The 24309-nt window shown below is 43.4% G+C and overlaps 1 protein-coding gene across 3 annotated transcripts in view; it reads right to left on the reverse strand.

Moving 5' to 3' along the window:
• The window catches only part of LARP4B (La ribonucleoprotein 4B), a 124442-nt gene that overhangs the window by 47700 nt on the left and 52433 nt on the right, over positions 1 to 24309 (reverse strand). For all 3 annotated transcript variants that reach the window (XM_019035006.4, XM_019035004.4, XM_063709836.1), the window contains 2 exons: positions 9281 to 9428; positions 8901 to 9041 (listed from right to left, as the gene is read on the reverse strand). In XM_019035006.4, the coding sequence (XP_018890551.1) occupies positions 8901 to 9041; positions 9281 to 9428 (289 nt within the window). The remainder of the gene's footprint in view (positions 1 to 8900; positions 9042 to 9280; positions 9429 to 24309) is intronic.

The raw sequence follows: 24309 nt of genomic DNA on the forward strand, positions 1-24309 counted from the left end.
CTTCTTCTCTTTAGCTATGAAAGTCCTAGATAACATCTCCTTCTAATATAAGGCTATTTTGCCTCGATTGAAAATCTGTCATTTACTGTAGCCATCTTCATCAATTATCTTACCCAGATCTTCTGGATAACTTGCTGTTTCACCTTGCATTTTTATGTTATGGAGACTGCTTCTTTTCTTTAACTTCATGAAATAACCTCTGTGAGCTTCAAACTTTTCTTCTGCAGCTTCCTCACCTCTCAACCTTCACAGAACTTAAGAGAGTTAAGGTCTTGCTCTGGATTAGACTTTGGCTTAAGGGAATAATTGTTGTGACTGGTTTTTCTATCCAGATCAAAGTTTCTCCATCTCAGCAAGAAGGCTGTTTTGCTTTCTTATCATTTCTGGGTTCACTGGAGGGGCACTTAATTTCCTTCAATAACTTTTCCTTTGCATTTACAGCTTGGTTAACTGTTTGGCTCCAGAGACCGAGTTTTCGGCCTATCTCAGCCTTTGACATTCCTTGCTTACTAAGCTTAATCACTTCTAGTTTTTGACTAAAAGTGAGATAAGTAAAACTCTTCCTTTCACTGGAACCCTCAGAAGAGGGAATGTAGGGCTATTAATTGGCCTAATTTCAATACTGTCATGTCTCAGGGAATAGGAAGGCCCAAGCAAAGAGAGAGAGAGACAAGGGAAGAGCCAGTTAGTGGAGCAGTCAGAACACACACGTCATTTATATATTAAGTTTGCCACCTTAAATGGTGTGGCTCCTGGCACCCCAAAACAATGGCAGTAGTACAAAACGCCAAAGATCATCGATCACCACTAGCATTAATAATAATGAAAAGGCCTAAAATATTGTGAGAATTATGAAAATGTGACACAGAGACATGAAATGAATACATGCTATTGGAAAAATGGTGCCAATTACTTGCTTGATGCAGGGTTGCCACAAAACTTCAATTTATAAAGAAGGTGGTAGCTGCAAAGCACAATGAAGAGTAGCACAATCAAGCAAGCTCTGCCGACAATCCAAGCAGTGCACTACTGGAGTCAAAGCGGGCTAGCGCATCAATGAACAGAACAGACAGTCCAAAAATAAATCCAGACCTACGTGGACAAACGACTTCTGAGAAAGGTGCAAAGTCAACGCAGCAGAGAGAAGTCTTTCAACAAACAGTGCTGCAATAGCTGCAGATTCCTATGCACAAAATGAAAATAACTTTGATCCATATTTCATACCTTATACAAAAACTAACCTAAAATGGACCTAGAAATGTAAAATCTAAAGCAATTAAACTTATAGGAGGAATATAAACCAAAAGGAAGAGCCATAAAAGAAAAAAATGATAAACTTGATTACACAAGAAATTTTAAACTGCTTTTCAAAAATACTCTTGGGAGAACAAAGTATATTGCATATCTGGACTTATATCCAAAACATAAATAACTATCAAAAGTGAATAATAAAACAACCCAATAAGAAAATGCACAAACAGGCACAACACCAAATAAGATATATGCATTACAAAAAAATGCTGCAACTTCAGGTTCTGCATGTGAGAAGCCTGGAAGTTATCACTCTGGTCTGACAAGTAAAAAATCTAAAAAGAACAATTAACAACTCTTCTTAGATCCTACGTAAGGTCACAAGGCAAACAACTGCTGCCAAATTGAACAGACAGACAGATAAATAGAGAAGCGATCACAACATATGGAGCAGAAACCTTTGCAGGAACCAGGGCGAGAACAGAAAACACTGTCCTGGAACTGATGAACTGCTGGAGGCTCAGGGTGGCCAAGTCTGAGAGTTAAAAACTGCAGGAAGTCTCAGTCATTGGTGGGTGAGGGGTTCCTGCACTTTTGTGAGTTATACTTTCTGGAGCTCGATCAGGTCCTCATAGTGAATACTAGAGAAAAACCCCTTTGTGCTTCCGGCAGGGGTAGGAGAAAAGTAACCATTTTGAAAAATACCAGAGCACTCTGTTCTTCTTAACAAGGTCTGCCCTTAGGAAAGACAGTTTAACCAGAGTCCAACTTGCTGGGGTTTAATCAGAGCAGAACATACCTAGAGGAAGGGAAACACCTAGCTCCTGCCTCCTCTGGTCATGCTGCCCCACCTAAGAGGGGAGGAAAGAAGAGAAGCTCCTGTGAGCTTCACGGTCCAGGGCCCGGGCTCACTACAGACTTGAGACTCCCAGGCCTCTTACGGAAGGCGTCCCCTGCCCACACCTCACCCCACAGCGCTGAAGGCATAGTCACCACAGTGCCTTCCACCCAGCACGTCACAGCTGGCTCTCAAGAAAGTTACAAGGCATACACAAAGGCCAAAAACACAATGTCAAGAGCAGAGCAAGCATTAGAACCAGGCATGACAGAGATGTCAGAATTATGAGACAGGGAATTTAAAAGAACTAGGATAAGATGCTAAGGGCTCAAATGGATAAAGGAGACAGCAGGTAAGAACAGGTGGGCAATGCAAGCAGAGAGATGGAAATCCCAAGGAGGGGGGGGGAGAAAGTGTGAGAGATGAAAACTACTGTAACAGAAATGCAGACTGCCTTTGATGGGCTATTAGGAGACTGGACATGGATGAGGATCTATCAACAGAAACCTCTGCTGGCACTCAGAAAACAATACCCCAAAATGAAGGCCTCAGAAACAAAAGTTTTTTGGATCTTGTTTTATGTCCTTGAGAGCTTGAACTGTGACCAAGTGGGAGCACTCTTTGGTCTCCACCATTGGGGGAGGTACGATTTTCGGATCAGGTCAGGTGGCCGGTCTGAAAACAGGAACCCAAGACTTTTTGTTCTGCATACGTCAAGCGCTCGGGAGTTTGTCTTAATAAGAGGTCCCACGTGTAAGGGGCTTTTGTCATCTCAACTCCTGCCGCCTCGTTAGTCTGTGTCAACAAGAGTTTTTGCTGATTGAGCTCATTCCTGACAGTGAATGTTTTGTGGGAGGTATCTTTGGAATTGCTTCTTCTATGTCCTCTCCAGGATCTATCCTGGACTTTATACACCACTGAAAATTCTAAATGTCAATGGCCAAAAGATGGATCCTTTAAATTAGAATTGTAAATTTAAAAAAGGATTTTAGAAATCTCATCCTAAACAACTGATAAAAACATCAAGAGCAAAAAGGGTGCTTGGCATCACTAACCACTAGGAAATGCAAGCCAATTTCTAGAAAGACCCAACAGTGCTATGGTTAGCCTTAAAAATTCTCTTTAAAATTAAAGAGCAAAAATCTGACCTGAAACAAAATTAAAAATTTTTAAGCTTAAACTCCTACTTTGGATCCCCCTGTTGGTTAACAATGAGGGCTGCTCTATATTCTTGTAGGCCCACAGTTAAAATTCCAGGCTTTCCCTGCGGTGGCCTATTAGACACACAGCCCAATGCAACAGAAGAGAGGGCCGAGAAAGAAATCCTTGCATACATGGCCAATTATTTTTTTTAACAGGCGTGCCACGACCGTTCTATAGAGAAAGCGCAGTCTTTTCAATAAATAGTGCAAGGACAACTGGATATCCACATGCAAAAACAAAGTTGGATCCATACTTTATACCATATACAAAAATTAACTCAAAATGATCAAACATCTAAGACCCGAAACGATAAAACTCAGACAAAAACTCAGACAAAACCTTCATTATAATAAATTCAACAATGTTATCTTAGATATGACACCAAAGGCATAGGCAGCCCAAAAAAAACAAACTGAACATTATGAACATTTTAAATTTTGTACATCAAAAGACACTTTGAATAAAATAAAAAGGCAACCCATATAATGGAAGAAAATAATTGTGATTGATGTATCTGATCAGGGATTAATACACAGAATATATTGAGAACTCCTAAAGACATTAACAAAAACCTGATTCAAAAATAGGCAAAGGACTTGAATAGACATATCCAAAGAAGACAAATGGCCAATAAGAACAAAAAGGGTGCTTGGCATCACTAACCATTAGGGAAATGCAAGCCAAAACTACAAAGATATACCCACTAGAATGACTACTATCAAAAAAATCAGAAAATAGGCTGGGCGTGGTGGCTCATGCCTGTCACAGCACTTTGGAAGGCCGAGGCAGGCAGATCACCTGAGGTCAGGAGTTCGAACCCAGCCTGGACAACATGGTTGAACACTGTCTCTACAAAAAATACAAAAGTTAGCTGGGTGTGGTGGCTCACGCCTGTAATCCCAGCACTTTGGGAGGCTGAGATGGGCAGAGGTCAGGAGTTCGAGACCAGCCTGGCCAACATGGTGAAACCCCGTCTCTACTAAAAATACGAAATTTAGCTGGGCGTGGTGGCTCACACCTGTAATCTAGGCTACTTGGGAGGCTGAGGCAGGAGAATTGCTTGAACCCGGGAGGTGGACGTTGTAGTGAGCTGAGATTGCTCCAGTGCACTCCAGCCTGGGCAACAGAATGATTTCATTTCAAAAAAAAAAAAAAAATCAGAAAATAACAAGTATTGGCAAGGATTTAATAAAACTGGAACCCTTGTACACTGATGGTGGGAATGTAAAATACTATGGCCTGTATGGAAAACTGTATGGTGATTCCACCAAAAAAAGTTAAACATAAGAATTACCATATGATCCAGAAATTCTACTTCTGGAAGGCAGTTCGGCAGCTTTCTACAGAACTAAACATACTCTGACCTTATGATCCAGCAATCACACTCCTGGGTATTTACCCAAAGGAGTTAAAAACTTCCTTCCATACAAAAACCTGCACATGAATGCTAACAGCATCTTTATTTGTAATTGCCAAAACCTGGAAACAACCAAGATGTCCTTCAGTAGGTGAATGACTAAGTAATTTGTAGTATGTCCAGACAATGGAATGTTATTCAGTGCTAAAAAGAAATGAGTTATCAAGCCTTGAAGACATGGAGGAAGCTTAAATGTATGTTACTAAATGAAAGAAACCTATCTAAGAAGGCTACATCCTGCAGGATTCCAAACCTATGACATTCTGGAAAACGTAAAACTATGGAGACAGTGAAAAAAACCAATGGATGCTAGGGGTTGGGGGGAGGGAGGGGTGAGTAGGCAGAACACAGATGACTTTTAGGGCAGGGAAACTACTCTCTCTGATGCTACAATGGAGGGTACATGTCATTATACATTTCTCCAAACCCACAGAACGTACAACACCAAGAGTGAGCCCTCATGTAAACTGTAGACTCCAGGTAATAATGATGTGCCAATATAGGATCATCAATTATACAAAGGCACCCTCTGGTGAGGGAGTGTGGATAGTGAAGAAGGCCATGCATGTGTGGGGGTGGGGGGAGGGGAGTATATGGGAGATCTCTATACCTTCCACTAAAACTCGCTGTGAACCTGAAAGTGCTCTAAAAAAAACAGTCTTTTTTTAAAAAGGATGTTTGATAGCATTAGTCCTTAGGGAAACATAAATTAAAGCCACAGTAAGATTCTACTGTCTCCCTTTTTACAACAGCTAAAATTAAAGACTGACCCTGAGGTCATAAGGGTCATAAGGATGTGGTGCTTTAATCCACCACTGGTTGAGAATAGAAAACGGTACCACCACTTTGGAAAACTGCCTTACCATTTCTTAAAAGGATAAACATGCCTACCAGATGATCCAGCTACTCCATTCCTAGGTATTTTACCCAAGAGAAATGAAAACATATGTTTATATGAAATCTTGCTGACAAACGTTCACTTTTATGAAAACTTTTTTTTATTGGCAAAGCCACATTTTGAAAACAATCCCAAAATCCATGAATAGAGGAATAGAAAAACAAACTGTGATCTATCCATATCATGAATACTTCTCAGCAGTAAAAATAAATGATTAATTCATGTTACATGAATCAGTCTCAAAAATAGTAACCTAAGTCAGACAAAAACAGTACACACTGTCAAATTCTATCACACGTCTGTTGTCCAGCAACTTGTGGGGCTGATGCAGGAGGATCTCTTGAGCCCAGGAGTTCCATTTTTTTTTTTTTAAGAGAAAAAAAATCTACGAAATGCAAACTGACATATAGTGATAGAAAACAGACCACTGGGCCGGGCATGGAGGCTCACGCCTGTAATCCCAGCACTTTGGGAGGCCGAGGTGGGCGGGTCATGAGGTCGGGAGATCAAGACCATCCTGGCTAACACGGTGAAACCCCGTCTCTACTAAAAATACAAACAATTAGCTGGGTGTGGTGGTGGGCGCCTGTAGTCCCAGCTACTGGGGAGGCTGAGGCAGGAGAATGGCGTGAACCCGGGAGGCGGAGGTTGCAGTGAGCCGAGATCACGCCACTGCATTCCAGCCTGGGTGACACAGCGAGACTCCATCTCAAAAAGAAAAAAACAGACCACCGGTTCCACGGAGAAAGGAGAGGGCACAGGAAGCTCTTCCTGGTGTTTGGGATGTTCGTGATCTTGATTGTGCTGAGGATTTTACAGGTACAGAACAACTTATCAAACTGGGTGGACAAAGCAAAGAGGAATGAAAGACGCAACAAATTAATAATGTATTATTTCCTCAATTGTCCTTATGCTACGGAAAATCTGGGGTATACCTGAAGTATATGATGTTTATTGTACATTGGTTATGCCTCACTAATGCTTTATAGGAGTGAGAGAGGGAGTAGGTGGAGGCAGATGAAGGAGGAAGACAGAGCAGAAGGTATTCTTTTTCTTCTTTTGAAAATAGTTTTAAATATCCCTTTTAAAAAGAATCACCTTTTGAAATTAAACTTTCCAGAATATACTTTAACATGTTGTTATTTCACTTTTGATAATGTTCCCTATCTTCTATCTTCAGACAGATTTTAACATGTTATTTCACTTTTGGTAACGTTATCTATCTCCCGCCTCCAGGCAGATTTTCACAAGTTATTTCACTGTTGATAACATTACCCATCTTCCATCCTCAAGACAGATCTTCACATCTGTCTACCTCCTATCTATCTTCCATCTTCTGTATAAATTCTGACCCCAGTTCAAGATTAGGTCATTTCAATTTAGTCTGAAACTTAAATTGTTTATTTTGAACCATTTTACTTCCTACCATTAGGATTCTCACTCCCTCAATGTATAATGCCTTTTTATCTTTTGTAAAAATCTGTTTTAATGATGAGCATTCCTTTCCTTTGCCATCTTAAATTCAATGGACTCTAACATGACTCCAGTTTATCCCAATGTTCTGCCATTCCCAAGTCACTAACCAGTTACTGGTGAATTAACAAGGGGGATGTAATCAAATTACATTGCTGAATACTGGCCTTCCTCAGATTTAGAAAACTGCTCATGTAGACGGGAAATTCACTTTATGCAAATTCAAGATGGCAAATTTATATTTACAAGAAACAAACATGGCTTAATTTTTGTACCTTTATAAATACTTGATTCATTTTACCAAACAATTATTTAAAGCAATAAGCTCCACTGAAGTTAAAAAAAAAAAAAAAACCGTCACAGAACATCTACACATTTTCCCTCTTAAGTGACAGTTTCTGACTTTGACAGTCTTAAGCCAATGAAGTCATTCTGCATGGCTGTGCCTTACAGCATCGAGGTCTGGCCTCTCTAGCCCTGCCCAGTGTATTCCCTGGTCACTGGGATAATGAAAAGTCCATGGCAAGTGGGGTGGGGGAGGGGACAGGGACTGGTTAAGAACAATTGTGGTAATAAAAATGAAAACATGAGAGGCCAAGGCGGGCAGATCACGAGGTCAGGAGATCGAGACCATCCTGGCTAACATGGTGAAACCCCATCTTTACTAAAAATACAAAAAATTAGCCGGGCGTGGTGGCGGACGCCTGTAGTCCCAGCTACTCAGGAGGCTGAGGTAGGAGAATGGCATGAACTCAGGAGGCGGAGCTTGCAGTGAGCTGATATCTTGCCACTGCACTCCAGGCTGGGTGACAGAGTGAGACTCCGTCTCAAAAAAAAAAAAAAATGAAAACATGAAAAAATTCCTGCATTTCCAGTAACGTGTGGTACACTCCATAACTGGGCCTGAACATCTCCTTTCTGACCTACTCTCTTCCTTTCCATTTTTTAGCCACTACTACATACTAAGGTACTTACAACCCTACATGAGAACAACAGAGATTCTATCCAGATGGTCTTACGTTTGCTTTCCTCCAAGCCGTTCTTTCACACTCCTGCAAAATTTACCTTCCCCAAACAACTTATTTTCTTCATGTCACTCATTTCCTCATCAACAGGAAAGAAGTTCAAATGTGAATGGCTTCTAAGACTTGCAAATGGGGCCTCAATTGCCCCTACCTACAATACCACAGCATTCCCTCTCTATCCCCCTCCCTTTACTCAAACTGTCTTACTCTCAAATCCAACATTAACATTCCACCTCTGCACTTTTACTGACACTTCGCACTACTAAATAGGTTTCTTTTTTTTTTTTTTTTTTTTTGAGATGGAGTCTCGCTCTGTCGCCCAGGCTGGAGTGCAGTGGCGCGATCTCGGCTCACTGCAAGCTCCGCCTCCAGGTTCACGCCATTCTCCTGCCTCAGCCTCCCGAATAGCTGGGACTACAGGCGCCCGCCACCACGCCCAGCTGATTTTTTTTGTATTTTTTTTTAGTAGAGACGGGGTTTTACCGTGTTAGCCAGGATGGTCTCGATCTCCTGACCTCGTGATCTGCCCGCCTCGGCCTCCCGAAGTGCTGGGATGACAGGCGTGAGCCCCCGCGCCCGGCCCAGGTTTCATCTTTTGAGACCTTACATTCTCCATGGCACCTCCCTAACCAGGGCCTCTCATCTTCTCTGCATCCACATAAGGGTGAGTTTAAAGTAGAATTAAAAGGAGGCAAAGAAAGACACATTGTGTAGAGAATGTTAATACTCTAAATAAAAAAAATAAATAAAGCAGCCCATATTCCCTGGGAAAATGCACCCATAAGATATGTTTACCTGTCTCGCTATTTTCAGGCAGAGAGTCGTATTCTGAGGGACCCAGAGCGAGAGCGTTCATGTCTGCTGGGTCCGACTCCTGCGGGTCTGGCAATGCAGCATTCTCATGGCCCTGGTCACCATCACCATTGGCATCCGATCCTACAATTAGGAGTTTACCCCAAAAAGGCAGGGTTAGAAGCATAACTTTCTCTTAAAACAAAGCTTACACTTGCAGTGACCCAACTTCTTTAGACTGTAAAAGACCTCTGGGCTCTCAAGCACTGCCACATACCATGACACAGTTATGAATGAACAACATCTTAAAGACAGATTAAAATGGCAACAAAAGCACAGGCCTGAAAGCAGGGGGCTGCACACCACGGCCATGCTCAACTTACCCTGCGGGCCACGGTCTGCGTGGTGGCCAGCCACCTCCTCCCATGCAGCACTCACACCGTCAGCAGCACTGCTTGCTTCCAGATGTAACACAGGAGCCCCCCACACTTCTGCATTAGGGTTCAGCTCTGAAACCTTAGTTGCTGGTACCTAGGAAGAAATGTGAGATAGACATTTGTATCCAAATGTCAACCAAATACAGTTTTACTTATTAATGCAGAGTTAAGAGACATCAGATATAGGCTCCAAAGGCTCAGCCTACGTATTTATACACACCTTTGGAATGAAATCAGGTTCAACATTAAAAAAAAAAAAAAAAAAGCAGTCAGAATTCCATTAAATTCCCCCCAAGTTTTAAGTTCCTCCTCCCAAGACCAAGGCTTGCAGAGATGGGGAAGGACAGGCCTGCCACCAAAAGATTCAGTGTTTCACAAACTATACCTGAGGAATAGCTGGTGACTTCCTAGACTCCTAATAAAATCACAATTCAGGGTTTTACAAATTTGAATACAACGCAGATGAATAAAATTCTAATTAGAAAGCTTAAACAAGTCAGCAGTGCGCGGTGGCTCACACCTGTAATCCCAGCACTTTGGGAGGCCAAGGCGGGCGGATCACCTGAGGCCACCAGGAGTTCATGACCAGCCTGGCCAACATGGAGAAACCCTGTCTCCACTAAAAATACAAAATTAGCCGGGCGTGGTGGCGTGTGCCTGTAATCCCAGCTACTCAAGAGGCTGAGGCAGGAGAATCACTTGAACCCAGGAGGCAGGGGTTGCAGTAAGCTGAGATTGCACCATTGCACCCAACCTGGGTGACAGAGCAGAACTCCATCTCTAAAACAAAAAAAAGAAAGAAAGCTTCAAAAAGTCACATAAACAAAAGGTGTAGAAGATGAAAATTGCTCCTAAGAATGAAGGTGTTCTAATAGGTCTGTCAGGGATACTACAGGCTAAGAAAGCTCAGGCATCCTTTGAGGAAGAAGATAAAATATCTCATATTTTTCACAGAACTACCTGTTCCCATTCCCAATAGAGCTTCAGTATCACCTTGAAAGAAAATCCACAGGTGACCATGAAGCTGCTAGTCCAGTGTTCTGGACAACGAGCTCTCAGATCACTGGGGCTGAGGCCAAAGCTGCCACGGACAGCTGTGGAACATGGGCTAAACCTCACCTGGAAGACAACACAACAACATGATGCCTGGCACATACCAAGCTCATCGGCCATCATGACAGTCACGCATGCTCAGTTAGTCCCACAGGGCAGTCCTCTACTCAAAACCCTCCCGCATCAGCTTGGCTCATTTGGAATAAAAGACGAAGTTCCCACTGCAGCCACAGCGCCCTCCTGTGCTCACTGCTCCCTGGCCTTGTCTATTTCCAGGCACACTGACCTCCTTGCTGTCTCTGGGCACACTGGCACTTTTGCTCTTCCCGTCCGTCTGTCCAGAACATCCTGCCCAGAGACTGGGGACTGGTGGTCCTTCCTGACACAGCGTGTAAACCCACAACAGTCCCCCACCATGTGGATACTCCCTACTCCCCTGATTTTTCTGATACAAGCCTTTCTTATGCTTACATAAGCACTCCCCGAAGCCTAAAGAAAAGTCAAATGTCCAAACACACAATCCTTCAACAAACTTACACATGATTTGCCTTTTCAAATGTACCACCCACCTTCACTCCACAGTGCAGGAAGTCAAAGCTTCTGGAGGAAGGGACAGATCCCTGGTCCCTGGTGCCCCTTGGACCCAGGCTGCAAGCTGGGAGCAGTTACACTGCACTACCCCAGCATGCAGCATAGACACACCAGTTTCTGTGGCCCAGAACACAGGAGAAGGGCTGGAAAGCACCACCATGAGCCGTCAAATAAACAATGGGTGCATTAACAATTTTTAAAAGACAGAATAAATCCACATTGGCTCAGGTGATGGGGCTGGTAGTAAAAAACATAAAACTATTTCTGAAACTGAGAGAAGGCAGCTGATGTGGTTTGTTCGTTCCTGCTCCTCCAGTCACTGGACCGCCAATGAGCATCATGCCCATAAAACCAGATGTTTAAATGAGTATCTATCTGGAATTCTTTTTACTTTTTTTTTTTAAGTACTGGTGATAGGGCAAATAATTGGGTTCCTTCAAGAATATTATAATCAAGAAGCACCAATTCAACTTTCCCTCTTGCATTGCATCTAAACTTCATTTTTGGCCTCTGCTTCTGCATAGTGTTACTTGCCCTCTTCTCTCTCATCCACCCATCTGTCCAACAAGTGCCTCTGACATGTTCACCAGCATGCTTGTGCCAGGCACGGCACTGAGCTGGCAGGTGTGATGGTGAAGGAAGCAGACAGGAGCTCATGGAGCTACATGAGGGGGCAGGAGACAGCCACAGGTCACCCACAACACTGCCTCTGGCAGCGTTTACGCCGCTCCACCTGGATCTGCTGTCTTTGTAAATTCACTTCTCTATTCTCTTTCCTACTCTAATACTTCCACACATCACCTTTCCTAATTAGACCCAGTCTCTTTTCACCACCACCACACAATCCAGTTTTCCAGCCTCGGTTCCATTCCATCCACTTAGCTGGCTCCCCTCAGCTCATGCACATACTACACGTGCTTTAAATTCCCAACACTAACTAACAGTAACCTTCTCTATTATTAGTACCTTTTGCAGTTGACTGTCCTATAGTACCAAAATACATTTTGTGGTTTATTAATACAGACCAACAGCACTTTGAAAGCAGTGACAGCATGGCTGTTGGGGCTCCCGTGGCCCTCGTGTTCCTCCTATTCCAGGGTGGCAGTCACCATGGGCATTTTCCTCACTGTAGTACTGCTGATAGCCAGCACAGTCCTGAATTCAGTAGGGAGGTGCTCAAGATATATGAGGAATGAATCAATGTTTAATAAATAACATAAATTTATATTTTCCACTATTTGACAACTTCTGCAAGGTTTTATGCCACAAATGACTAGGACTCTACCCTTAACCAATGAGTACCTCTTAGTGAAGAAGTCCAAATCAAGTGTATGCAGTTAGGAAATGTTCAATCAATACTGTGACTGAAGAGATGTCACCAGGAATGAAAGAATGAAGATGTCTTTTAAGGCTTAATGACATTCAAGGATCTACCACGTGCTGAGCACATTCTACGCACTTCCTTGTACTGAATCAGAACAAGTCTTGGAGGTCGTTATTCACTGGACTCATTTCACAAATGAAAAAACCAAGGCAGAGAAAGGTTGAGTAACTTCCCCATAAAAACGATGGTAATTAGAAAGTTAGATTCTAAGCAATTGCGTTCAGCAAAATTCAACACTCATCAAGAGTTCATTAACTTATAATTTATGAGAAATAGTTTGTATTAAACAAAGATCTGAATCTCCTACTATTTCTATAAAATATGGTTATTCTCTTGCAGTAATATGGAACTCTAAATGGTTATCAAGAACTCCAGCGTCGGCCGGGTGTGGTGGCTCATGCCTGCGATCCCAGCATGTTGGGAGGCCAAGATGGGCAGATCACTTGTGGTCAGGAGTTCAAGTCCAGCCTGGCCAACATGGTGAAACCCCGTCTCTACTGAAAATACAAAAGTTAGCTGGGTATGGTGGCACACACCTGTAATCCCAGCTACTTGGGAGGCTGAGGCAGGAGAATCATTTGAACTCAGGAGGCGGAGGTTGCAGTGAGCTGAGATGGTACCACTGCACTCCAGCCTGGGTGACAGAGCAAGACTCCATCCTTAAAAAAAAAAAACAAACTCCAGTGTCGTCTGCTTGACTATAAGTCTTATTTTTCCATTAAAAATGTATGGCTAAGCAATGGTTATTAAAACCACAGGCAAGCTGACCTTAACAGCCACATTCCAAAGTGAACATGCCTGAGTTCTGATGCTTTAAATAAATCCTTCCACCCCACCCCATCCTGTGCGAAACAATATGCTCCACTTTGAAAAATAACGTTATCAATTAATAAGTTTGTATAACTACCGATACGAGACAGAACAGTCTCTCCGACAAGTTACTGAGGAGGAACTGGAGTGATTAATGCTGGAGAAGGGGGACTGGCCGGTGAGGTACAGAAAGCAGGTGAGAAATAGGGGAAAGAAACATTCCATGCAAGCACCAACCACTCCTAGAGATGCACTAAAAAGCTTAGTAATTCAGGGCAATTTGCTGACTTCAGAACCATACAAGGCTCTACCTCCAGTTCTTTATTTGTGAAATGGAGTAATAGCTGCTATATTAAGATTTGCTAAAAAAAAAAAAAAAAGACACCTGTAACAGCACTTTGAAAATTGAAGCTCTGAAAGGCAAGGCACCATCGTTAAACGTGGTAACGCCTCATATGAGAATACTGTTTGGGAATACCTCATAATGGAAAAGCTAATTTAAAACTGGAAGCACACCTCTCACTTAGGCATCATTTATGCTCTTTGTTGATGTCTGAGGCAGTGACACTGGTAACTAACTGAAAATTATGTCACTTCTGTAAAAGATTAACTGCAGATTATCTTAAAGATGTAGTTTTATACTGTTTTGCCTCCACAACTATTTAAGGAGCAAAACTAATGAATTTGAACGTAACTCTCTCCAGAAAAACTCCCAGTGTGGGCATGGAAATAAAAGAGGTTGATGGATCATTCCTTACACTACAGAAGGGGATTTCTACTTGTTTATTTCCATATAGTAAGTGTTGACATTTGAGCCATCTCTACCTCCTTAATATCAATACTTTTCCTTGCTTCATTGCCCACAAAAATCATGAATAAACCACTGGTTGAATAATGAGATCTTGCTACTCTGAGTATGTGCTTTCAATCACACTGCTTCGATAAATGTCTGTTTTGTGGAGGAAAACTAATTTCCTGTTGTTGAATGATGTTGACATTTATTACAGAATTTCTGGAAAGATGCTCAAATTAGCTGCCCATAGAGTCATTTGCTAAGCTTCTTCCAAACCAGAGGGACAGCCTTATCTCGGGGTTCTGAAAAAGAAAGAGCCCCACAGTAATTCTAACTGCAAGAAGACAGAACCAAGATTTCATAGGCAGTTAAAAGCAGCAAATTCTACCTGCCTCAGACACATACAAAGATATCAGGAAGCACAGATTTTTAGGTAAGTTTGTCTTCTGCAGTGTGACTTATACCTTCAATGGGCTCACATGCTTATCAAATCAACTACACTGCCCACGAGATAAGATGCCCTCAAAGGGCTCTGACAGCACTGCGGCCAGGAAGACAGAAGAGCTGGCAAAATTCACAGACAGAAAAAAGTCAACACAGAGCTCAGGGCATGCTTTAGTGCTAACAAGAGTTTGCACACAAACTCTGGCTTAAGTACAACAAACAAGAATTCATATTCTCCAATTTGGAAATCATTAATGTTATAGTAATTCACAGCCATATATAAGCATTCAAACAACTACCCACTGTTTAGAGTAAATCTTTATTAATTTTAAGTTAAAAACAATTAAAATTGGCCAGCCCGGTGGCTCATGCCTGCAATGCCAGCACTTTGGGAGGCTGAGGCGGGTGGATCTCCTGAGGTCAGGAGTTCAAAACCGGCCTGGCCAACATGGCGAAATCCCGTCTCTAAAAATACAAAAATTAGCCAGGCGTAGTGGCACATGCCTGTAATCCCAATTACTCGGGAGGCTGAGTCACGAGAATTACTTGAACCCAGCAATCACTTGAACTTGGGAGGTGGAGGTTGCAGTGAGCTGAGATCACGCCACTCCAACTTGGGTGACAAAAGTGAGACTCTGTCTCAAAAAATAAATAATAATAATAATAATAAATTAAAATGTATAGCCCAGCATACCGCAGCACAACAGTAAACACACAGAAAACATACTTACGAACTGTCCGTCTCTATCATGCCATCCCCAAACAACACCGTCCTCTGACACCGGTAGCTGAGGAGTGTTTTCTGAAAACAAAGCAATTTCCAAGGCCTGTGGCTTATGGTGCAGATCCTCACTAAATATTGTTTCACCTTCTAGAGCACCTTTTGTGACTGTATTAGTCCAGAGATAGCCCATTTGATATCCACCACAACCACTGGCCAGTCTTTCAGAAAATGCTGGGTTTCCTAACCCTCCCATTGGGTAATAGGAAAATTCACTCAAAAAACGGGAGACTCCTTCTGGGAAACTCTGCCAATCCACTTTTGAGGGATGTTCACATCTATTTAGGACACCTTCTGTGAGTGATAAAATGTGGCCACTACTTGGTACAATCGTGTCTTTGCTGTCCATGGGGACAGCGGGAATCCCCTGCGCTGCATCGCAGGGGGCAGCTGTGTATCTGTCCGCTAGGGTGGGATCAACACCAACCAGAGAGAAATGGCCACTGGAAGTGTCACGTGACTCTATTTTCTCAAAACTCACCTTAGCATTTCCCATAAAACCCATTTCACCATTTAAAGTCGACTGTGTAAGAGTGGACTTGGCGTTTCCTTCTTTGAAATGGTGTGCACATTCACTCGTCCCACATGGACCCAGGCAGTCAGTAATTCTGGGGTCAATACTATCTTTCTCCAAATAAAGTCTCTCTTCCTCTTCTTTACATGTTAGTTTTGGTTTACTCAACCCTGATGTATTATTACCAAAGATACCAGAAGCTTCTTCAATTGATTCAGAGGAAATTCCCTTCCATTTTGGGCTTTTACCACCACTAACAGAATTCTCTACTATTTCTGACTTCTGTATAACTGGATTAACACTTGGACTGAAAGGTGGTAACACATTAAGACCATTATATTTGCAGTCGTATACTCGGTGTGTTTCATAACTTTTTTCTATTTGATTAGTTTCAAAATCAGCGTTCTCTGTTGCACTAGAACTAACGCAGGAGAGTACATCCTGACTTGGCACTGCCTCAAGTCTTTGTATACCTGTTTCCCACTCATAGGTTGTTTTAGAATCTGACTTGACAGTCTCTATGTCATCTTCACTTGTCTCACTATACTTTGCTTGCAGTGATTCTTTTTCACTACCTTCTAACCTTTGAGGGTCACTCAGCTGGTCTCGTGACACACTGACTGAACTCTTCACACATATTTCACCCTCTGTTTTGTCGCCTGGGCTTGTTTCCCTCTCTTCTTCCTCTGTGCAGGTGAAAATAAATGCGGAGGAAACACAGTTACTGTGAAGAGATCTGGAGTGACTGGGAGACTTGCCATCGGGGGGCACTCCTTGTGCCATGCTAAGCTTTAGGCCATCTGTCCTCTGCACCGTCCCCTGCGTGTCCACCACATGCTCCACACAAGTTTGGTCACAGGTCTGTGTTGTAGCCTCATCTGCTTGACACCAAGATTTTGACTCAAAAGCCCTTACACCATGACCCTCAGCCTTCCAAACGCCACTTCTGTCCTCTTCTTGGTAAAAGGCACTATTTTCAGATTGCAGAGACACCTCACCTCTGTCTGGCAGCAGGGGACTTCTGGCCTCCAGGCTGCAGTCCCCTCTGTGCTGTGCCTTCCTGACTTGTCCGGGGACAGGTTCCGGCTCCCAGCAGTCATCAAGCTGGCTTGGGGCTGCTTCTCTTGAATTAGCATGACCTGAGAGACACCCACTTCCAAATTTCACTGCAGTGATAGGCCTCTTAGGACTTAAATCAATTCTATCTAGACCAACAGGAAGGATACTATCTGCTTTGTTAACTTCCAAGTAGAAATCATCGTTGTCTCTTAGTGGTGTGATAGAGTTATTTTCTCTCTCCTTTTTAGAATGTAAACTCTGGTTGACAATAACTGTTACCAGCTCCGGGTCATCACTCCCTGCAACATATGCAGTGTCAGTACAAAAGCTACCAGGTGAATGTGCAGTGTCAGTACGGAAGCCACCAGGTGGATGATCCCTCTCACTTCCTACTCCTGAGTTACAGCTCTCACTTTCTCCCAGGACACACGCATGTCTTAGTGAGTCACTGTCCATGTTGTTATTTAATTCAGGGAGTAGGTCAGTACCATGTAGTGCACTACTTTCTGCGTAATTTTTAGGGAATTCAGTGCAAGCTTCTGCCTGTAAAGCCTCCATCTGCACGTTATCAGCGTTTGCTTCACAAGGTGCATCGCTGAACGCCACAGGCTCAGGGCAAGGCTTGGCTTTCCCACTGCATTCCCCTGTCCTTTCACCTGGACCCAGCGTGTCCCAAGGCGAGAGCTCTTCCTGCCGTGGCTCTGGCTCGCCCGCCCCTGACACGGCACGCGAGGCTGAAGGCACTGCAGAGCAACACTCTCCTCTTGCGGCTACTGTGTCTGCCCAGGTGCCCAGCTCCTCTGCCACGCTTGGGCAGGCAGAGTCCGCAACACAAATGCTGTGAAACTTGCACTCTCCTGAATCCTGACATTGTTGATCATCAATACCAACAGGGTTTCCATCTTTCTTCTCCCTATCGGATAGGTCTAAAGACTTACTCTCATCACCACTGCTGAGGTGAACGCTGACCACCATTTCTTTCTCTACTACAGAGTTTTTACAAGTAGCTGGGTCACAGTGCAGATGGCCACTCACAAAGGTTTCCTCCTGCAGGCCTCGGTCAGAAGGCACCAGCACACATGAGAAAGGCTCCTCATCTTCCCAACAACCTTGTCGGCTGCCGTTACCCACACACAGTAGATCACAGACCCCCTCAGAATTCTGCTCATTAACAACAATATCTGAATTCTTGTCATTCTCATCCAAGTTTTCATACCTTGTTGAGAATGTATATATAAAAGAGGAAAGAGGGTTCAATAACTGCTTGGGTCTATGACCCTGTTTGTGCCCAGACCCTGCGAAAATCCTTGTCCGCGCGCTAACGCCAGCTGCGCTGCTGGCTCCACTGCCAGTACGGTGAACCTCCTCACCTTTGACGGTATCAAATAATGAAGACAAAGTTTTACTTATCTTGTTTTCTGGTTCCTTCTCCTCCACAGATTTTTGTAACAGGCCAGTTTTTTCACTGTCATCGTCACTACTTAGTTCTCTGCTGAAGCAGCAGCCCATGTTTGAGAGCTCACAAGCACACGACAGGCGTGCTGGTCCCGAGCCTCCACAGACGCACCTCACAGTAACTTGCTATAATTTCTGAGGAGAAGCCAACACCCAGAGACCAAAAATAACCCCTTGCACAGCGGTCACATGTTCCTGCCACTCAAACCCAAATCCTAATAACAACAGAGCCCGACTGACAGCCAGCATACTCCATGTGCCCAATTCCAAACAGGACCAGGATCCAAAAGCTCAGAACAGCAGCAAGAATGCTGCACTGTATTTTTTTCTTATTCTCATAAACTCAATAAAACATAACTTAAAATATTATCCCAGCCAGAAAGATTTCAGGCTTCTGGTTTTTCTACAGTGTTCCAGTATTTCCCAAATTATATTTCATGGGATGGTGGTAACTAAATAAAATAGTTCATAAATTCCCCCAAAGGAAAACAGTATCAGAATTTTGTTCCGTAAAATATATAGCTACTCACAGTTGTATGTAATTTTCTAGCTTTACGAAATGATGTCTGAAATAAATAGCAATTAAAAAAGAGACGAAAAAATCAAAGGAGAGCAAAAAATTAAATAGCAATAAAAAATATTATCTGTAGGTATCAAGAAATTATTACTAATTGTGTCAGGTGTGAAAATGGAATGATGCCAGTTAGAGATGCATGCTGAAGTATCTGGGATAAAGTGACACAGTATCTACAATTTGCTTTAAAATACCCTAGCAAATATAGTAAATATACACACACATATATAAAAGTTAAAACAGTCATGTGCATAGAGGGAGGAAAAGATTTAAAGACAGTAGTCCAGGCCGGACGTGGTGGCTCATGCCTGTAATCCCAGCACTTTGGGAGGCCGAGGTGGGTGGATCACCAGAGGTCAGGAGTTTCAAGACCAGCCTGGCCAACATGGTGAAAACCCGTCTCTACTAAAAATACAAAAAATTAGCTGAGCATGGGAGTGTGTGCCTGTAGTTCCAGCTACTCGGAAGGCTGAGGCAGGAGAATCACTTGAACCCAGGTGGCAGAGGTTGCAGTGAGCCAAGATTGCGCCACTGCACTCCAGCCTGGGTGACAAGAGCGAGACTCCATCTCAAACAAAACAAAACAAAACAAAACAAAACAGTAGTCGAACGTGGCGATGGGTAATGTTCAAGTTAGTGATGCTGCATTTGGTTCATGGTATTATTCGCTCCACTTCTGCAGATGTCTGAGCACTCCAATTAAGAAAAAGGAAGGAACAAGAAAAAAAAGGGAAAATAGATCTACAAGCTCTGGTACCAGAACTAGAAAGTCTCTTGAAAGTACTTGATGCAGGAACGCACAGCCTGCCATCTGGTGAAAAACAGGCGTTGTCCACAACTAAACAAGTTGCTCATGTACTATGTGGTCCAGTCCCTAACTGTGGACTCACATAATCGGTCTTGTCTTACATTGACATCTGTGATGTTTTGCTTTTAGTATAAGTAATTCTTTTTCTTATTATGGTTCTGACATGCTATGTGAAAAACAAAATAATTCTTTTAGTTCCTCTGCAAGAGAGATTTTGTTGTTTCTTTAACCTATGAGTTATGACTGGTGTCCTATTAATGTTTTACTTTTGAAAAATATTAACATTTTTATGATAAAAAGTTTAGGAATTACACTTAAACATAAAGGTAACAGGAACACTTCTGAATATACTAAAATTCAAGTACTGAAATCATCATAATGATTATCATGATAATGGTAGTCAACACTTTATATAGCACTATGTTTCACAAAATATTAATTACATCTATGCATCCATTTTGTCGCACGTCTTAATTTGCACTCTTAACAACCCCCAAGGTAGATACTACTAATTCACTGTACAGATAAGGTAAATGAGGCACCAAGAACTTTAGTAGCAGCTTCGAATGACAAAACAAAACTCAGACCATACATTGACCATACTGTTATGCTACTCAAAGAGAATTAAACATCTACATGGCAAAAACGTTCTGCACTAAAGACACAAACGATTCATACCAGCTGTAGAATGAAAGGACATAGTAAAGCAGACAAGCTCACGAGATCATCTGCCTGGCTTTGAGTCTCAGCTCTATTTTTACATGTGTCATCTCTGGCAAATTATTTAACCTCTTTGTCTCAGTTTTCTCATTTGTAAAATGGAGCCAACACCGACATCTATTTCAAAGAGCTGTTAGGCAGACTTTAAGTAGTTGGAATAGAATCTCAAAGTCCCACTTCAAAGTCCCCCATAATCTGGCCCCAGCCTACCTCTATGATCTCGGCTTCTAAGATACCATTCCCCCAACCTCTTCTATCTCATACTAACCAATGCCAGCACACTGCCTCAATGTTGTTTCTTTCTCCAGTCTCCTCCCCACACTTTTCAAGCCTTAAAGTCCTTTGTGAAACCATTCTGTGCTGCTCTAACAGAATACCTGAGATGGGGCAATTTATAAAGAACAGAGATTATCTCACACAATTCTGGAGGCTGAGAGTCTCAAGTCGAGAGGCTGCTTCTGGAGAGGCCTTTGTGCTGCACCATCACACACATGTGAGGAAATGCAGTCACTCCCACCACAATGGCACTCATCCACTCCTCCACTTGTGAGGGTAGAGCCTGGTGTCCTTATCACCCCTTAGAAAGCCCTACCTCCCAATGCTGCTGCACAGCGGACTGATTTTCCAACACATGAACTTTGGGGGACACATGAAAACCACAACATTCCATTCCAGCTCCCACAATTCATGTCCTTCTTATAATGCAAAAAATACTCATTCCATCCCAATACCTCCAATAGTCTTAACTCATTTCAGCATCAACTTAAAAGTCCAGAGTCTCATCTGAATCAGATAGGGTGAGACTCAAGGCACAATTCACCCCAAGATCAATTCCTCTCCAGCCCTGAGTGTTGAAAGTAACAAGTTATGTGTTTCCAAAATACAATGGTGGGACAGGCACACACACAAAAAAATTCCTGACCAGGTGCGATGGCTCACGCCTGTAATCCCAGCACTTAGGGAGGCCAAAGCAGGCGGATCACCTGAGATCAAAAGTTCGAGACCAGCCTGACCAACATGGAGAAACCCCGTCTCTACTAATACAAAAAATTAGCCGGGTGTGGTGGTGCATGCCTGTAATCCCAGCTACTTGAGAGGCTGAGGCAGGAGAATCGCTTGAACCCAGCGGGGCAGAGGCTGCAGTGAGCAGATATCACACCATTGCACTCCAGCCTGGGCAACAAGAGCAAAACTCCGTCTCAGAAAAAAGAAAAGAAAAAAAAAACTATTTCTAAAAGGGAGAAATAGGCAAGAAGAAGCAAGAGGTCCCAAGTTCAAGACCCAACAGAGCAGACAATATTAAATATTAAGCCTCTCTGGAGAATCATCTCCTTTGACTCCATGTCCCAACCCTCTGGGCACAGTGGAACAGGGTTGGCTCCCCAGGGCCTCAGGCAGCCCCACCCGATGGCTTTGCTGGGCTCAGTCCACCCAGCAGCTGTCAGGGGTTGGAGTCTCCTGCCCACAGCTCTCCCAGGCTGATGCTGCAAGCTGGCAGCTCCACAGTTCAAGGCTCCCAGGCCACTCCCACGACTCTACTAGGCAATGCCCTGGTGGGGCTTCTCTGCAGCAGGTTCAACTCCAAATTTCTGCTTGCCATTGCCCGAGTACAGGCTCTCTGCAGTGGCTCTGCTCCTGTGACAAGTCTCTGCCTGGGCCCCCAGGCTGTCCATGACATCTCTTGAAATCTAGGTGGAGGCTGCCCCACAGCTCTAGCATTCTTCTTGCCTGAAAAATCAGCACCACGTGGATGCCACCAAGGTTTATGACTTGTACCTTCTGGAGCCGCAGCTCAAGCCACCACTGGGCCCACTCAAGCCGCAGCTGAGGTGACTAAGGAGCAATGCACCGGATGTGGGGAGCAGAGGTCCGAGGCGGCTCTGGGCAGCAAGCCTGTGGAGGGCCCCAAGTGCTCATCTACCAAAACCCTTCTGCCCTCCTAGAGGGCAAATGTGATGGGCCTGTGATGGGGGAACAGCCTTAAAGATATCTGAAATAGCCTTGCCAACACAGCAAGACCCCATCTCTACAAATAAAAATTAAAAGTCAGCTGGGTGTGGGGGCGCGTGTCTGTAGTACCAGCTACTTGGGAGGCTGAGGTATGAGGATCACTTGAGTCCAAAAGTTCAAGGCTGCAGTGAGCTATTACTGTTCCACTGCACTACAGCCTGGGTGACAGAGCAAGACCCTGTCTCTAAAAAAACAAACGAAACAAAACAAACAATTCTGAAAAGCCTTTCAGATGGCTGAAAGAGCTGGGTGTTTTAAATTATTTCCTTCTGGTTTCTCTTTTTAAATGAAATAACGGTGCCAAATACAAAGTATTTCCTCTTGAGTTTGGACTCTGAAGCCAGATTGCCTGGGTTCAAATCCTGGTTCTACCACTTGTTAGTCCAGTAATCTTGGGGATAAATTACTTAAACCTCTTTGTGTCTCAGTTTCCTCATTTGTAAAATGGGGATAACCGTACCTAGGGGTAAGACAGGTGTAGGGCTAACAGGAATTAATGAGTAAACAGATGTGTTAGGAGAGCGCACAGTAAGAGCCATGAGAGTCTGCAGTGATTACCACCATATGTGATATATTCTTTTATACTGGAGACATTTACGGAGCACCTACCTGTCAGGAAGACATTGGGATACATCAATAAACAAAACTAAACCCCAGATTTGATGGAGCTTGCATTCTAGTCCAGGGAGACAAACACTAAATCTAACAAATACCTAACATTGTTAGAAGGTGCTAACTGCTACACGTAAAGGGTCTGAGGCAAGCCAGAAGTGAGGAGACGGATGCGGATAGATGGGGCTCGCTGAGAAGGTGAGGCCGAGACTGAGAAAGGTAAGAGCATAAGCCTCAAAGACTTCTGGGAAAGGGGCACACCAGAACCAATTGAGGCAGAGAGCCCTACGGTAAGGTGATGCTGGAATGGTCAAGGGTCAAGAGCCCACTGGGGCTGGAGCAGCGTGCCAGAGGAGAGCCAGTGGGCAGCAGAGTCAGAGAGGACAGGTGCCAGACTACGAAGGCTAGGGACCTGCCAGGACTCAGGCTAACTGTGATGTTGAGCACAGGAGTGGCAGGTTCTGACTTGGCCTTCTCGAAGGGATCCTCTGGCCACTGTGTTAGAAAGGAAGGGTGGGTTGGGGACACCAGTGAGGAGTGAATGCAGCTGTCCAGGTGAGAAGCACTGGCTTCATGAGATAAGAAGTCCAAACAAGGAATGAAGCATCCTGACCATCTCAGAAACTCTGACACCCCTGCGTGACTCATGTATCTCATCTACACAAGTTCCCTGATTTGAAGATACACGTTTCTCCTACTTTCGCAATTTCTATAATTGTGACATGTCTTCGAATTGCTGCCAAAACTGAAAATTGCTGTTTCAGGATCCGGCAGTGGATTACTTACGTGTGTTTATTTTGCAGAAATACACTGAGTTGTACTTTTACGATCTGTGCACATAGCTGTATGTGTTGTATTTCCACACATATGTAAGGACACCGGGGCCTATGAAGGCAGCCAGTTGCCAGGCAGCGGACTCCGACACATCTGTCGCTTCCTCCCAGTGATGTGACTATTCTCTCAGTACAACTGTTTGCATGGTACTGCCACACAAAGTTGATTTATAATCTACTATTGAACAAAATGCCTTAATAGCAATTAAACTGATCCTAAAATGAAAAAGAGTTTGCAAAAAAACTATTTGTCATATTCTAAATGATGCAAACACTAAGCAATAAAATTACTAATTTTTTTAAAGAAATTACAAAATGTTCTAAGTTGAGAGATGTTTTTACTGATCCCAGTGCCTTGAAAGATTACTATTACATCTGTCACACTTCCACAACAAGAGAAGTTTTAGCAGCATGTAACTCATTTACACAAGGATACAACTAAGAATAGTAAGCCAAACAGAGAATGAAGAAATCCCTCTATTTTTAAATATGCCTTGGAGCTAAAAAGATCACGGGTATGTGTTATAGAAAGCA

This window comes from Gorilla gorilla, chromosome 8 (assembly GCF_029281585.2).
Source record: "Gorilla gorilla gorilla isolate KB3781 chromosome 8, NHGRI_mGorGor1-v2.1_pri, whole genome shotgun sequence".
NCBI lineage: Eukaryota > Metazoa > Chordata > Mammalia > Primates > Hominidae > Gorilla > Gorilla gorilla.